The sequence below is a fragment of the Rhododendron vialii genome, chromosome 4a, assembly GCF_030253575.1.
Source record: "Rhododendron vialii isolate Sample 1 chromosome 4a, ASM3025357v1".
NCBI lineage: Eukaryota > Viridiplantae > Streptophyta > Magnoliopsida > Ericales > Ericaceae > Rhododendron > Rhododendron vialii.
The window spans coordinates 3,305,890-3,320,423 of record NC_080560.1 but is presented as its reverse complement, the minus strand read 5'-3'; the positions used below and the strand labels follow the sequence as shown (position 1 = coordinate 3,320,423).

The 14,534-nt window shown below is 40.6% G+C and overlaps 2 protein-coding genes across 5 annotated transcripts; one reads left to right on the top strand and one right to left on the bottom strand.

The window, feature by feature from the left end:
• The first annotated feature begins 42 nt into the window (after positions 1-42).
• Positions 43-6,125, top strand: LOC131323339 (uncharacterized). The gene is made up of 2 exons (XM_058355080.1): positions 43-235; positions 5,160-6,125. Exons 1-2 carry the CDS (start codon positions 79-81, stop codon positions 5,969-5,971), a joined length of 969 nt encoding a protein of 322 aa, XP_058211063.1. The 5' UTR covers positions 43-78; the 3' UTR covers positions 5,972-6,125.
• LOC131323338 (nuclear/nucleolar GTPase 2) lies at positions 1,258-13,615 on the bottom strand. Of its 4 annotated transcripts, none has more exons than XM_058355078.1 (12): positions 13,396-13,595; positions 13,048-13,293; positions 11,946-12,079; positions 11,057-11,186; positions 10,682-10,842; positions 10,220-10,321; positions 10,034-10,138; positions 9,038-9,166; positions 8,283-8,423; positions 7,682-7,782; positions 7,084-7,141; positions 1,258-1,708 (listed from the first exon to the last, which is right to left on the bottom strand). In XM_058355078.1, the coding sequence occupies exons 2-12, from the start codon at positions 13,277-13,279 to the stop codon at positions 1,406-1,408; spliced, it is 1,596 nt and encodes a 531-aa protein (XP_058211061.1). In that variant the 5' UTR covers positions 13,280-13,293; positions 13,396-13,595; the 3' UTR covers positions 1,258-1,405. The 4 variants fall into 4 exon arrangements, with proteins under 4 accessions (XP_058211061.1, XP_058211060.1, XP_058211058.1 ...); XM_058355077.1 differs by lacking the exon at positions 1,258-1,708 and adding an exon at positions 6,169-6,750 and having other exon boundaries at positions 13,458-13,615; XM_058355075.1 differs by lacking the exon at positions 1,258-1,708 and adding an exon at positions 6,169-6,750 and having other exon boundaries at positions 13,048-13,353; positions 13,458-13,612.
• Positions 13,616-14,534: the final 919 nt, after the last annotated feature.

Below are 14,534 nucleotides of genomic sequence, written 5' to 3'. Positions count from 1 at the left end.
GCAGTCTCATTTTTTCTATACCTATATATAGCGAAGCCCCTTAATGGTTTAGATCAGGAAACAAACAAACCTCACAAAATGGCTTCACAAAAGTGCGTCTCCATGGGCTTCTTGCTTCTAACATGTTTAAGTCTTAGTTCTGCTCATAGGCTCCTCTTAGACTCCTATGACCCTCGCATGCCAAAAGAATCTATATCCAACTTGGCCGGAGGCGGTGGCGCTGTAGGGATTATGGGTTTGGGTACAGGCATGGGTGGGGGGATTGGCTATGGAAGTGGCTCAGGTCGGGGTGGTGGCTTCGGAGGTGGCAGGGGATACGGGGTTGGTAGTGGTCATGGTGGAGGCGTGGGGATCATTGGTGGACCTTTGCGGCCCCCCTACCCTGGATTTGGGCAACCTGTTTATTGGCCAAAGCCTGTACCTGTTTATAAACCTGTGCCTATTTATGAGCCCACGCCTGTGCCTATTTATGACTCCACGCCTGTGCCTATTTATGTGCCCACGCCTATGCCTGACATAGGATGTGAGACTTGCCGCCCTGCGCGCTCTTGCGCCTGCCCATGTCAGGGATCAGGCGGGTGGGGTGAGCCTCAATCACATAGCAAGAGTGCAGCACATCTTGAACCGGAATTAGCTAAAAGTACAGGTATACCCAGTGTTGGGATTACGGGCATGGGTACTGGGTCCATTGGCTTGCAGCCTCCATACAACCCGTACCCCAGTGTGGGCTCTTGTTCGTGCCCGTGTCCGGGAGAAGGTGGGTGGGGTGAGCCTCAATCACATAGTAAGACTGCAGCACACCTTGAGCCCGAATTTGCTGGAAGAATGGTGATGCCCGGTGGCAGGTCCAATATTGGAGCCAACAATGATCCCATAAGTTCTAATGCCTCCAAGGAAGATCAGGAAGTCCATCAGGCCCGCAGTGGTTATGGGCCGTTTGAGTTCGCAACGAACGACGGTGAACCAGCACCACCGGATGAGTCAGCCCCGGAAAGGAATGAAAGGGAGGATCAGAAGGTGACGAAGGGCAACCACGTGCTGGTTGACGATCCGAGAACATAAATCATTTGCTATCAAATAAGTCGCTTAGAAGGCACAAGTTGAGTACAATAAAAAGTTGAAAGCAAATGAAAATTTAGCTTATTTCTCTCCTGTTTTACGCCGTGTCATTGTGTTTACATAAACTGGTACCTTTAATCATCAAATATCTTGCCAAAAAAAACAAAACAAGCAGAAAATGAAGTTGAATTCTACACAGGCTACGTAAAGGTACCCAAAAAAAAAAAATTACAGAACTAAAGATGGGTCATTTTCCTTTTCAGTGCCAATAAAAAAAAAAAAACGAAAGATACTGCCCTCCCTCTTTTGCCGGGAAGGGTTGGAAGTGCACACTAGGAACAAAAACCTACGACTCGGTGGACGGAAGCTGATCCGAAATCTCACCCTTTAACTCGTTCTCATTGAAAAGATCTTTCTGAACAGGGACATCTTTTGCCTGTTGGGATGAAATAACGTTGGCAATGGCTCTTCGAGCTGCGGAGGCCTGGTCCTTATCAGCAGCATTGTCTTTCTCAACATCCGGTTCATTGGGTTCATCCTTTAACGAGCCGTCTTCTTCTTTTGGTGGTGGCACGAAAAAGGGTATCTTACCCCTCTGCCAATCATGAAGGATCATCTTGGCTGCATTCATCAAGTCGGGTTTGCCACCCTACATGAAAAATCCGTCATAATTAATACACTCTCAGTGACCAGACGTTACCAAGCACCCAAACTGAACTGTTGAAAATGTCACAGATCTCCAAGTCAAGTTTTTCTAACTTCGTTTTCCATCGTACGGTTCCTTATTTTTGTCAGTTTTGTAGGGCTCCAACTGAAATCATGCATGCATAAAAAGGAGTTACCTTTAAGAGTTTGCCTGCTAATTAGCATAGCTGAACAAGAAAGTCGTTATCATCCTCCCTTAAAAAAAATAGATAGTCATATTATGAATCACCCACAATAGGATTGGGGGGAAATATACAAAATCCAGAAAGAGATCGAGTCCAGTTATGACAATAAAAAAAAAAATGTAAAGCAAGTAACGAATGAACCATTTTTTAAAAAACATGAGCTGTGCTACGTGCACAGCAAGCTGTGCACAGCAGCCTTTTTCTCCCGCCCCGGGTCACACAAAGATGATCGTAGCCGCTCATTTTGTTCAAAATATGTCGTTTAAGGTTTCTGTAAAAAATGAGCTTCGTTCGATATAGTTAGAGGCGTTAACAAAACACCCAAAATCACTTCAGAATTTAGACATATTTTTAAACAAAATGAGCGGCTCCGATCATCTTTGTGCGACCCGGGGCGGGAGAAAAAGGCTGCTGTGCACAGCTTGCTGTGCACGAATCATTTCTGAAAAAACATTTACTGTTTGAGCAAAGGTTCCACTTGACCTGCCCAACTAGCCGAATCGAGAAGTGAAAATGAACCAGAAGTTTATTGGCCTCAACTATTCTAGAAACTATTTCCAATTTGTTTTTTGTTTTTGTTTTTGTTTTTTTTGAACAGCCGTTTTGTTACTAATACTATTTTGCCCCCAAAAGGAGAGAGCGTGGGGGACTCGTTTCACAATCTAAGGCACATGATGAGTTTTAAGGGTCATAACACGGCACAAATAGGCAAAATTTAGGATGAAGGGAGTATATAGACAGAAACTACAAGTCACCGAGAAACAGGGATCAGATTTTAAAAAAAAATAGAAACAGGGATAATTAGATGAAAGAGTTGCGAAACAGGATTAACAAAAAGAAAGAATAAGCAAGCTAACTGTGTTTTTTTGTCTGTGTTTCATGGAGCTGATAAGCTAGAAAATGACTTGCACGTGGAGAAAACTCTAAACTGGCCTGGAAGGCGGAGAATGCACTTTCCCTTGTGGAGATATTACATATTCCTAAGATTGAATGTGTTGAGAATTTTCTCGAAATGAACTTAAGCTGATGATATCGTCATCTAACATTTGACTGTATGTCATCGTTTTCCTTTCTATGGAAACAACTTTCAACGCAGGCAATAAATTTTACATGACAAAGTCTAAACCATAACAAGGAGGATACCTGGCAACTTAAGTCCTGTTCCCTGTGCGTCAAAACAAAGTGAAAGTTAAGAATTTGATCAATTTGTTTATATTCTCACTACATGTTGCAACAAGACTACCAGACGCTACTACATTTGTGCCGACTTTTCTTTGTTTGAGATCATCCCTTTGTAAGCTATGGTACTTGGAATAAGTAAGACCTTAATCTATCTACCAAAAAAAGGGGGACTTCAATGCCAATACAAGTGTATAGCACATTGTCGATACTTTCAGATTGCTATCACGGGAAAAAGCTTCTTTAAGGCTTCTGAGTTCGCGACAGAATTGATCATCAGCAACATCCTTCGGATAGGGAAAGTGAAACGTGATTGGTGATGTTATTCTCTTTCTTGGGAAGTTGTGTGTCAGCCTTTCAAGTGCAGTGTTTGCTTTCCTCATGTTGAACACTCACAAATACAACTCTGCCCACAACAAGATCTCCTCCCCGCTATTTCCCATGCTGGTATGTTTCTTGGTATCTATTTCCTATTAATAAATAGAACAACAAATTATACCATATGAAGTGCTGAATTTGAGAATAGCTGGTTACAAGCAAGTGAAAGCAACAAGGTTAGGTCGTAAAGAAAAAAAATGTGTGCTTTATGATGTGATTTAGGCAAATTTTTGTTATAGACAACAGCATGAAGCAACCATGGGAAATTTGTAAGGGTTTGTTTAGCAATTTGTAGAGGGTATTGCAAAGGAAGGGAAAAACAAAGCGAAAACTTGGACACGTTTGAATTCCTTTTTCATTCCTCTTCTTTTTCCTCCACAAATCCAAGACAAGGTTGTGTTTAGGATTTATTGAGGGATTTGTGGAGGGAAAATATAAGGAATGGGGAAAGACCCAAAATTGATTACTTTCACTCTTTCTCTTTCTTTTCCCCAACCGAAATCCCATACATATCCAAGATCCAAACACTGCCATAGCAGAACCTTTTCTGCTCTTTTTTCAATTTCTGTTACAGAGTTGAGATTGAAGAAGTAATCGCATTTTTGTTAATGCAGGTATGCTGGGGTCTCGTCTATGTTGTAGCTACTCTTTTCTTTGGTGTTGTGGAGATGTCTATTGATACCATCATCCTCTCATTCTGCCAGGATTCTGATGAGCACCAAGGCACTGCTCAATTTGCCCCTCCCCTTCTCCTTGAGACACTCAATGACCAAAATGAGATGCAATGGAACTTGAGAATCCTCAATGTATAATATGATCTATATGCTTTGGTCCGCACTCATCTTCTGTGTCTTGAGCATAACCATTTTGTTTGTTATGTTCAAAAAAAAAAAACCATTTTGTTTGTTGAGTTCTTACCCCTTTCCCTTTATTGCATATATTTTGTTTGGGAAGCATTAGCATCTTTTACTTTTCTGTCAGCAGTGTGTTGTTTTGCAGTGTATAATAGCAGTAACGCTAGGGCGATCATAGATGGATATCATCCCGTATGACACCTTACAACAAGGTTTATCAAGTGACTCGCCTTAATGATCCATTGGTTCGTTTATTAGGCCTCCATGCGCACAGGGGAGAAAATACATATAGTCCATATCATCAAAGTGGAGTTTCTGGGAGGCTCACTAACTGGATAGGACCGTCTAATACTGGACTTGGGGAAATTGACTCTACTAATGCCATTTTCACAAAGGTATTCAACACGTAAATACTTCTACCCACACAGAGTTCGTGACTCTGAAATCTTGGAACTAACTAGCGCAAAATCTTCTGATTTTTAGGGGAATGCAAATTTTACTCCTTCTCTCTCTCTCTCTCTCTCTCTCTCTCTCTCTCTCTCTCTCTCTCTCTCTCTCTCTCTCTCTCTCTCTGCAGTCTCATTTTTTCTATACCTATATATAGCGAAGCCCCTTAATGGTTTAGACCAGGAAACAAACAAACCTCACAAAATGGCTTCACAAAAGTGCATCTCCATGGGCTTCTTGCTTCTAACATGTTTAGGTCTTAGTTCTGCTCATAGGCTCCTCTTAGACTCCTATGACCCTCGCATGCCAAAAGAATCTATATCCAACTTGGCCGGAGGTGGTGGCAGTGTAGGGATTACGGGTATGGGTACAGGTATGGGTGTGGGGATTGGCTATGGAAGCGGCTCAGGTTGGGGTGGTGGCTTCGGAGGTGGCAGGGGATACGGGGTTGGCAGTGGTCATGGTGGAGGCGTGGGGATCATTGGTGGACCTTGGCAGCCACCCTACCCTGGATTTGGGCAACCTATTTATCGGCCAAAGCCTGTACCTGTTTATAAATCTGTGCCTATTTATGAGCCCTCACCTGTGCCTATCTATGTGCCCACGCCTATGCCTGACATAGGATGTGGGACTTGCCGCCCTGTGCGCTCTTGTGCCTGCCCATGTCAAGGATCAGGCGGGTGGGGTGAGCTTCAATCACATAGCAAGAGCGCGGCACATCTTGAACCGGAATTAGCTAAAAGTACGGGTATACCCAGTGTCGGGATTACAGGTATGGGTACAGGGTCCATTGTCTTGCAGCCCCCATACAACCCGTACCCCAGTGTGGGCTCTTGTACGTGCCCGTGTCCGGGAGAAGGTGGGTGGGGTGAGCCTCAATCACATAGTAAGACTGCAGCACAACTTGAGCCCGAATTTGCTGGAAGAATGGTGATGCCCGGTGGCAGGTCCAATATTGGAGCCAACAATGATCCCATAAGTTCTAATGCCCCCAAGGAAGATCAGGAAGCCCATCGGGCCCGCAGTCGTTATGGGCCGTTTGAGTTCGCAACGAACGACAGTGAACCGGCGCCACCGGATGAGTCAGCCCCGGAAAGGAATGAAAGGGAGGATCAGAAGGTGACGAAGGGCAACCACATGGTGGTTGGCGATCCGAGAACATAAATCATTTGCTATCAAATAAGTCGCTTAGAAGGCACAAGTTGAGTACAATAAAAAGTTGAAAGCAAATGAAAATTTAGCTTATTTCTCTCCTGTTTTAAGCCGTGTCATTGTGTTTATCGAAGCATTAAATAAACTGGTACTTTTAATCGTCAAATATCTTGCCAAAAAAAACAAAACAAGCTGAATATAATAAAAAGTTGAAAGCAAATGAAAACTTAGCTTAATTCTCTCCTGTTTTACGTTGCGCCATTGTGTGTATCCAAGCATTACATCTTGCGAAAACAAAAAACAAAAAAACAAAACAAGCTGAAAATGGAGTTGTTGAAATCTACACAGGCTACGTAAAGGGCGAAAAAAAATACAGAACTAAAGATGGGTCATTTTCCTTTTCAGTGCCAATAAAAAAAAAAAAACGAAAGATACTGCCCTCCCTCTTTTGCCGGGAAGGGTTGGAAGTGCACACTAGGAACAAAAACCTACGACTCGGTGGACGGAAGCTGATCCGAAATCTCACCCTTTAACTCGTTCTCATCGAAAAGATCTTTCTGAACAGGGACATCTTTTGCCTGTTGGGATGAAATAACGTTGGCAATGGCTCTTCGCGCTGCGGAGGCCTGGTCCTTATCAACAGCATTGTCTTTCTCAACATCAGGTTCATTGGGTTCATCCTTTAACGAGCCGTCTTCTTCTTTCGGTGGTGGCACAAAAAAGGGTATCTTACCCCTCTGCCAATCATGAAGGACCATCTTGGCTGCATTCATCAAGTCAGGTTCGCCACCCTACATGAAAAATCCGTCATAATTAATAAACTCTCAGTGACCCGACGTTACCAAGCACCCAAACCGAACGGTTGAAATGTTGAGGAATATAAACAAAAGAAGCTACTTTCGGAGCCCTACAAAACGGACAAAAATAAGGAACTGTACGATAGAAAACTAAGTTAGAAAAACTTGACTTCGGAGATCTGTGAACCTGATACTATCTTGGACAAACAGATGCTTCTATATTCTAGAAAATAAAATAAAATGGGCTTGGCTAAGCACCAAGCAAATTAATCGACTTCTAACAAAGCTCAAGAACAACGAAATCAAGCATGCATAATACGGAGTTACCTTCAACAGTTTGCCTGTTAATTTGCATAGCTGAACAAGAAAGTCGTTATCATCCTCCCTGAAAACAAAACAATAGATAGTCATATTATGAATCGCACACAATAGGATGGGGGAAATATTCAAAATCCATAAAGAGATCAAGTCCAGTTATGACAATAAAAAAATGTAAAGCATAACGAAATGAACCATTTAAAAAAACAAAACTTTTACTGTATGAGCAAAGGTTCCACTTGACCTGCCCAACTAGCTAAATCAAGAAGTGAAAATGAACCAGAATGTTTATTCTCAGTTATTCTAGAAACTATTTCAACTTTGCTTTTTGTTTTTTTTAACATCCATTTTGTTACTGATAATATTTTGCCCTCAAAAGGAGGGAGCGTGGGGGACTAGTTTCACAATCCAAGGCATGTGATGAGTTTTAAGGGTCATAACACCGCACAAATGTTCATAGGCAAAATTTAAGATGAAGGGAGTCTATGGACAGAAACTACAAGTCAACTAGAAACAGGGATTGGATTAAAAAAAACTAGAAACAGGGATAAGTAGATGAAAGAGTTGCGAAACAGGATTAACAAAAAGAAAGAATAAGAAAGGTAACCAGTCTGTTATCTTATATGCTCTTTTGAGATGCTCCTTCTTCACACGTTTCAAAACTTCTCCGATATGTTCAGAAGCATCAGGCAAATTTGTGACACGTACCTGGAGACCAGAGCAAAGTCAGTTCACTGGTCCAAACAAGTGAAAACTAAATTATGTCAGCACAATGGAAATACAAAAGAATGTTTTCCCATGTACATGCCATAGGGATAATCGGCTTATGTCGATCCATGAAGTGGGATAAATCTCTTCATAGAATGTTAATTACCCAACACCAACACAGCATTCCCACATCAACACAGCATTTCTTTCAGAGGTTAATAAAATTTCTTTTTCGCCGTTCAAAAAAAAAACATCAACAAAGCATTCCCACATCACAGACATAACAATGCGATCGATCTATCTTCGCCCATGTTTTATTTACTTCAAACCAACAAAAAAAAAAACAACCAAACAAGTCCTTTGAAAGTTATCGTATATTTATGTTGATCATCTCGGGTTACATCAACAACAGGGAAACTCATCCAATAAGAATAATGTAAAATAAGAAAGGACAAACACACAACTCACAAGGGATAAACCCTAAAGCAGCCATGACATACCACGCCTTTCAATACAATATCTGTCTCCGAGTCACTGTTTTGGTAAACAACTCCAGGGCAGTCTATCAAAAAGATCCTCTTTGTGAGTGTAATGTACTGCCACACTTTAGTTTCTCCTGGAATGGGAGCAACCTTGCAGACCTTTCAAAAGGGAAGGATGAATAATTATGAGCCAGCTGAATAGCATTCATCAAGTCAATCTTAAAAGCAGAATGGGAGACAAATATTCAACACTTAAAAAAGCAAGCAATGATACAAATATAAAAACGAGGAGGGCTTGCAAAGGCAAATGAATACAGAAATCAAAGCAGAAATACGCTCTCAAGTACTCTTAAGAAAATTTTGAGTCCATTAATTACATAGTTATAAGGCTACTGAAATATAAGAAACAGGTAGAGCTTAGAATCACTCCTATTCAACTAGTCGAAGAAATAATTGTTTAGTTCGAGTAAAACATAACTGATTGTTATCCCCTTCCAAGGTCCACATATATCTCCTTGACAACCATCAGAACGACGACGTGAGAATGACATTGCTCAATTCAGTTAACCATACCAAAACTATGATAATCTGCTGAATCATAACCCCCGTGCAGCATGCGAAGTATATCATACAAACAATCTACCAGGTTATCAAATCATGGTTAATTTTCAAAACAAATATTAGTAATAGATACATAATAAAACAAATATACATAAGTGCAAGTAATTATACAGCAAAAGTGGAAGAGGGAGAAAATGGCAACGGGGCATTACATTTTTCGTACGAAGTGTATTGATAACTGATGACTTCCCGACATTCGGATACCCAACAAACCCCACAGATATTGCTTGCTTATCACTTTTTAAGCGAGCAAATTGTCTCAATACTGATAGAAGAGAACCCTGAAGGCAACAAAGAAACAAATTAATGAACAATCACAAAACCTTGCAATGAAACTACACAAAATGTGGACATTACAAGCTTCCCCCACAAGGAAGGGTGATGATTGCTAACTACCGATAAAAGTTAGAGTCAGATACACAGGGTTTTTGTTGAATTGATATACTTCCTTTTTTTTGTATACGCAGTTCATGAGACTCAAACATGAACCTCTTCAAAGGAAGAATGCAAGCCAAGACATTGGGCAATCCCTTGAGAGATAATGTTGGTCAATAAGCATATCAAACCAATTTTTTGAACCCATTGGTAAACAGAATAAATAAGTACATCAAATTTTATCTCATAAACGTGTAAAGCCGAAGGGCACTGCAACAAATGCTGATCGTGTAGTTGACAAAATGCGATAACATCATCTTCCAAAACATATGATCTATGCATCAGGATATTTGATATCAGTCACCTAGGTGGTCTGCACACAAAAGTATCAACTCCATCTGTGGGCCTTGGCTGTTTTTCTTTTCCCACTTCCCTTTCATGGAATCATGGCCACTGGTGCAATTGTAAAAGTATGGGTTTGGATGTCCAATGATATTGCAAGTTCGAGCCAGGTTTGTATGCAATCTTTCCCTCAGTACCTTCCAGTCCACCACTACACTTCTTCTTAAGATTCAGTACGCCCTTTTGAAGCGAAAAACAGCCAAAAACATAAAAAGAGTTCTATAAATTTAATATGATATATATTTATACAATTCCGGATCTGATCAACAATGGAATCAGAGTTTAAAGGAGTCCAAAAGAATCCTAGATCCAAAAGGTGGTGTGCCTGCAGTGTACGAACATATGTATTCTATTGAAACTAGTGAAGATACCTTCCCAAATGACTTGTTAATGCTTGCATGAAATGCTAGAGTTGGATACTGCTTGGATAACACTCTAAGCCAGGCTTTTGTTGCCCAGGCAGGGACCAAATCACACTGAGATAAGTAAAACATTCTGTGAGAGAATCATAGAAAACAACAATCCCACAAAAAAATCAGAGGTAGGAAACAACAAACCTTGTTTAACAAAAGAATCATGTGTTTATGTGTGCAATGCTCTTTTAAATGCTTCTCCAAATGATAGCACCTAGTACCTTGCGGATCTCTGGCATCTAAAACCTGTAACAAAAGCACCAGCACCAAACACATGTCCATAAAAAACTATCATACGGACCTAAAAGATCAACACCGCAATATGCCTGCAAAAACCAACAAAATGAACTATCATAGGGTCACAAAAGGAACCACTGCGATGGTATACGGGCGGCATTCCCTTAATGCCTTGTTTCTAATACAATTATTTACTTGTAAAAAAAACGAACCACTGTGATGCACAATCATGATGGTTCTCTACCAGGACATAGTATTATAATTACAGTTGGGGCAACACCAACACAAAGCTTCCACATTTTTACTACAAACTTCTGCAAAAGTAAATCTGTAGAGTAATGTGTTATCATTTTCTTACAACACACTAACCTGGACAACAACATCTGAAGAGTCTATAACTTTGTAGAGCTCACCCCAAATGCGTTTACTTTGACCCTTCTCAAACATTGTATGCCGAACTAGGTCTCTCAATCCATCCCCTTCATTACCGTCTACAGACATACTGGCATCATATTTCTGTTCAAAGGCATCTACAAAATTCAGGCACAAATTCAGAAGTAAATAGAATGTATTGTAGTAGCTACATAAGTGGGGAAAAGAAATGGCGGAGGGGGTTGAGGGTTTCAAGGCTTATCATAAATTATCAGCAAAAGTGGGGTCCTACTTCTTCTGCCGTATTTCCACTATAATATTCTTCAAAAGATGTCAAAGTATAGGCAGCAGCAAAGCAAGCAATTAACTTACCTTGAGAACCATCAGCTTTCTTAACTAATGACTCATAATCTGATGCCATGAGCTTTGGGCGCTTCCTCTTCCTCTTAGGTCCAAATGCATCCTTAAAAGGCTCTGTATCTAGAAGATGAACCCTTGCTTGCTGGGTAGACATAAAAAGAACAAAGTTAGCAGCCGTAAATAGGAACCTTCAATTTGTTCTAGCTCACATTTATAGTATTGTTAAGAGGACATGAAAACTGTTTAACATTCAACTACTAGTTTATGTAGTCTGACAACCAAACAGTGGCCCATGAACTGTTAGTTCGATGGGTCGGTAACCATTAAGACAGCTCAAGCAGAAAAGATCATCGGTGAAATGTGGGGAATTGAGATACATAACTCATTTGGTGAAAGCACAACAGAAAGACGAGGTAAGATGACCATATTAACAAACGCTTGTTTGCAGCTAACAAGGAGATACATAAGATTTTAACTAGGAATTGACAGACCATGTAGTCTTTGAAATAGTACAACTGCGTGGGTAGAGCCAAACCCTATCTCATGAGTCCACCAGACACCAAGAAGGTATGCAATAGTTTTTTTTTTTTTTTGAACAGCAAAGGTATGCAATAGTTGATCAGCTTATTAAACCAACTTGATCAAACTTAATTAACGTGCTAGACTCTCTTACTGACAACCTTGTGTGAGCAATGTGGTTAAAACATTTAAATTTCAGAAACGAAAAACCTCAAATTAGCAACATAAAGGTGAAATTAAAGCATTTAAATTTCAGAAACGAAAAACCTCAAATTAACAACATAAAGGTGAAATTAATCAGAGTGGACTATGGCGCATACCCAAACCGAATCAAACATGACCAAAAGGGCATAGCTAGCTCCGAATTATAGAAAGTTCCTACCTTTTGGTGATCATTCAAAAGAGACATGGGAAGTTTCTTCTCCTTCAAAATGACATTATAGTTACTCGACATTCGACTTTGGAGCTCTTCACGGAAAAACTCAAGCTCCTTCTGGTTTACAACTCGAGTATTACCTACAATTTAAGATTGAAAGAAAACACTTTAGATAAGTTCCTAATGATCAAAATAAGTACACATGGCAAACAAAGACGCATACTCTTGAGATTGCTTCTTCTGAAGATACCGTAGAATCTAATCTCTGGTTCACCATTAGCCAATTGGGGACACGCCTAATTTGACAGGCCCTTTGGATTGCGTGAAAGGGAGAGAAAGGAATGGAATGTAGTTTCTTGCGCCAAATCTCACCATTCTCGAGAGATTGGTGAGAAACAAAAATGGACCACTAAATATCCATCTTTTCTCTTCAGTTCTCATCCTTTGTCACTATTGCACACATTTTAGCTATCCAAAGTTCCAAACAAGTGATATGATTCCCCTATCTTTCTTTTTCTCACCCTTTCTCACAATTCCAAGGGGCTGAAAAATGAGTGATCAGCAAAATCAATTTTTGAGCTCAAGCTCAATGAATCTGCGATTGAGTGATTCACCCACATGGGAGCCTCACTTAACAATTGCCTCCACTTATCATCACACAGTAGCAGAAGGACAATCGTAGTAGAAAATGGACTTAAAGTAGCATGGACATTGAGCAGCGGGCCAAACTAACTTGGTTCATTTACTAAACAAGCCGAGTTACAACTAACTCGATCTCGGCGCGTTTATTAAACAAGCTTAAAACTCAAGCTCGAGCTACTCCATCACTAACTAGTCAAGCCGAGACGAAGCCTCAAGCTGCTCACGAAAGCTCAGTTTGTTTGCATCCCTAACGCAGCCCATCGAAAGACTGCCGGCACACAAGAAAGAAGCGGTAATCAAGATTGTCTGAGCAATTTTTTTTTATATAACTCAGTTGTCCCTGGACCCTGCCAGTTTACTTACACCTCAACTAATTGGGGACCAATCTCACCGTAAGATTATCAAGCGATTAAGGAGCACTACATTCAAAGTTGAGCATAGAAAATACTAGGAACTAGATAGGTACCAAACCATCGGCGATCGGGTTGAATTCGAGTGGAGGGCAACTCGGAGGACTGAAGGTCGTGCTTTATGACCTTCCCTTTGACGTCGCGCTTCGGCCTCGTGTTGTACATCTTGAGTCGCCGCACCGTGGCGGCGCTGCGGCCGCCCTTGCTCGATTTCGATTCCCTGTTGACATCCAGCGAATGCTTCGGCTTTCCAGAGACGTTCACCGATTTCTCTTTTCTCTTCGCCATCTTCACCTATAACCCTGTAGACCAATCACAGCAATTGTTGCAGCTCAACACGCATGCACCTATGATATAACCTTCTGTAAATCCAAAAATGTAAAGAAAATGTGTTAGGGATTTACCCACGATATACGAAATCCCTAAAGTTCTGATTTTTTTTCAGTAGGACAAGTAAATGAAGTACCTGAGAGTCTGAGTTTAGAGGGAGAGAGAGGTGGTCTTGAGTCCGAAGCGGTAGGAACCAGCTAGGGTTTCGAAAGGAGTGACGAGCCCGTGGGTCGTTTTGGCGGGTTCATGGACCGACGTCGAAGTTTGGATGTGAGGTGGGCCGGACCTCCCTTTACAAAACTGTGGGCTCGTCATATACAACGCTTTGTTAAAGTGAAATGTTTTTTTTTTTTTCAAAGATGATACATTCACCGAGCGAGTATGTGGGGCCCACTTCATACCTCACAAAAATGCAGAAAAATATTCAGAAATTTTAAAATATTTTTTATGAAGCCTTGTAAGAAAGCTTCTCAATCGCATATAAGTAGGTATGTTTTCTGAATTCGTAGAAATTTTGTGAAGTCTGAAGAAGGTGTAGGCGTGCAATGGACCGAACAGTGGACTCATGCGATAAGTGTAGACTTATTGGTTAAAGTGAATGTTTTCTTGAGGAGGATTAAAAAAGAAAAATTATGCTTGGATGGTTGAAATTTAAAGGAGAATTAACCAAAGGAGTATGGTTTTTCGTTTTTTTTTAAAGCTCTTTTTGCAGGTGTTTGTTTCTTGCTGGGAATTGCTCTTGATTCTAGTCCCTCTATAATTCCTTGCAACGCTTCGGAAGTTTGCTTTTGACAGATGGCTTTGTTGGGGAGGGTTGCTTGTTCGGTGTCTAAGTTTGGTTTCTTCTTATGCTAGGATCTATTAGTGTTTTTGGCGTTGGTTGTTTTCACAACACATTTATATGATACGGATTTGGATGGTTCTTCTACATTTAGGCATTCAGACTAAGGCTCTGTTTGGAACATATGAAAAAAAAAAAAGGGCGAAAAATAGAGGGGGAAAATTACTAGTCGCTGAACTTAAAATTTTTATTTTCTTCTCCCTTTCTCTCCCAACCAAATAATGGAAGGGAAATTTTTTTAATTTTCCTTTCTTTTCCATAAGTTCCACACAAAGCCTAAGCGTTTTTATATATGTTGCATTGTTGCTTTTGTTGGTTTGTATCATGTTACACTCATTGTATTTCCTTTCTTATACTCTCCCATATGAAATG

What these genes read in the sequence shown, in the direction of transcription:
- LOC131323339 (XM_058355080.1), top strand. Translation starts at nt 79, where the DNA reads ATGGCTTCACAAAAGTGCGTCTCCATGGGCTTCTTGCTTCTAACATGT. An exon ending in TGGCGCTGTAGGGATTATGG is followed by an intron (nt 236 to 5,159) that starts GTTTGGGTACAG and finishes GTGGCAGTGTAG; the next exon opens with GGATTACGGGTATGGGTACA.
- LOC131323338 (XM_058355077.1), bottom strand. Translation starts at nt 13,279, where the DNA reads ATGGCGAAGAGAAAAGAGAAATCGGTGAACGTCTCTGGAAAGCCGAAG. An exon ending in GAAAGCTGATGGTTCTCAAG is followed by an intron (nt 10,843 to 11,056) that starts GTAAGTTAATTG and finishes TGAATTTTGTAG; the next exon opens with ATGCCTTTGAACAGAAATAT. An exon ending in TTAACAAGTCATTTGGGAAG is followed by an intron (nt 9,167 to 10,033) that starts GTATCTTCACTA and finishes TGTTGCCTTCAG; the next exon opens with GGTTCTCTTCTATCAGTATT.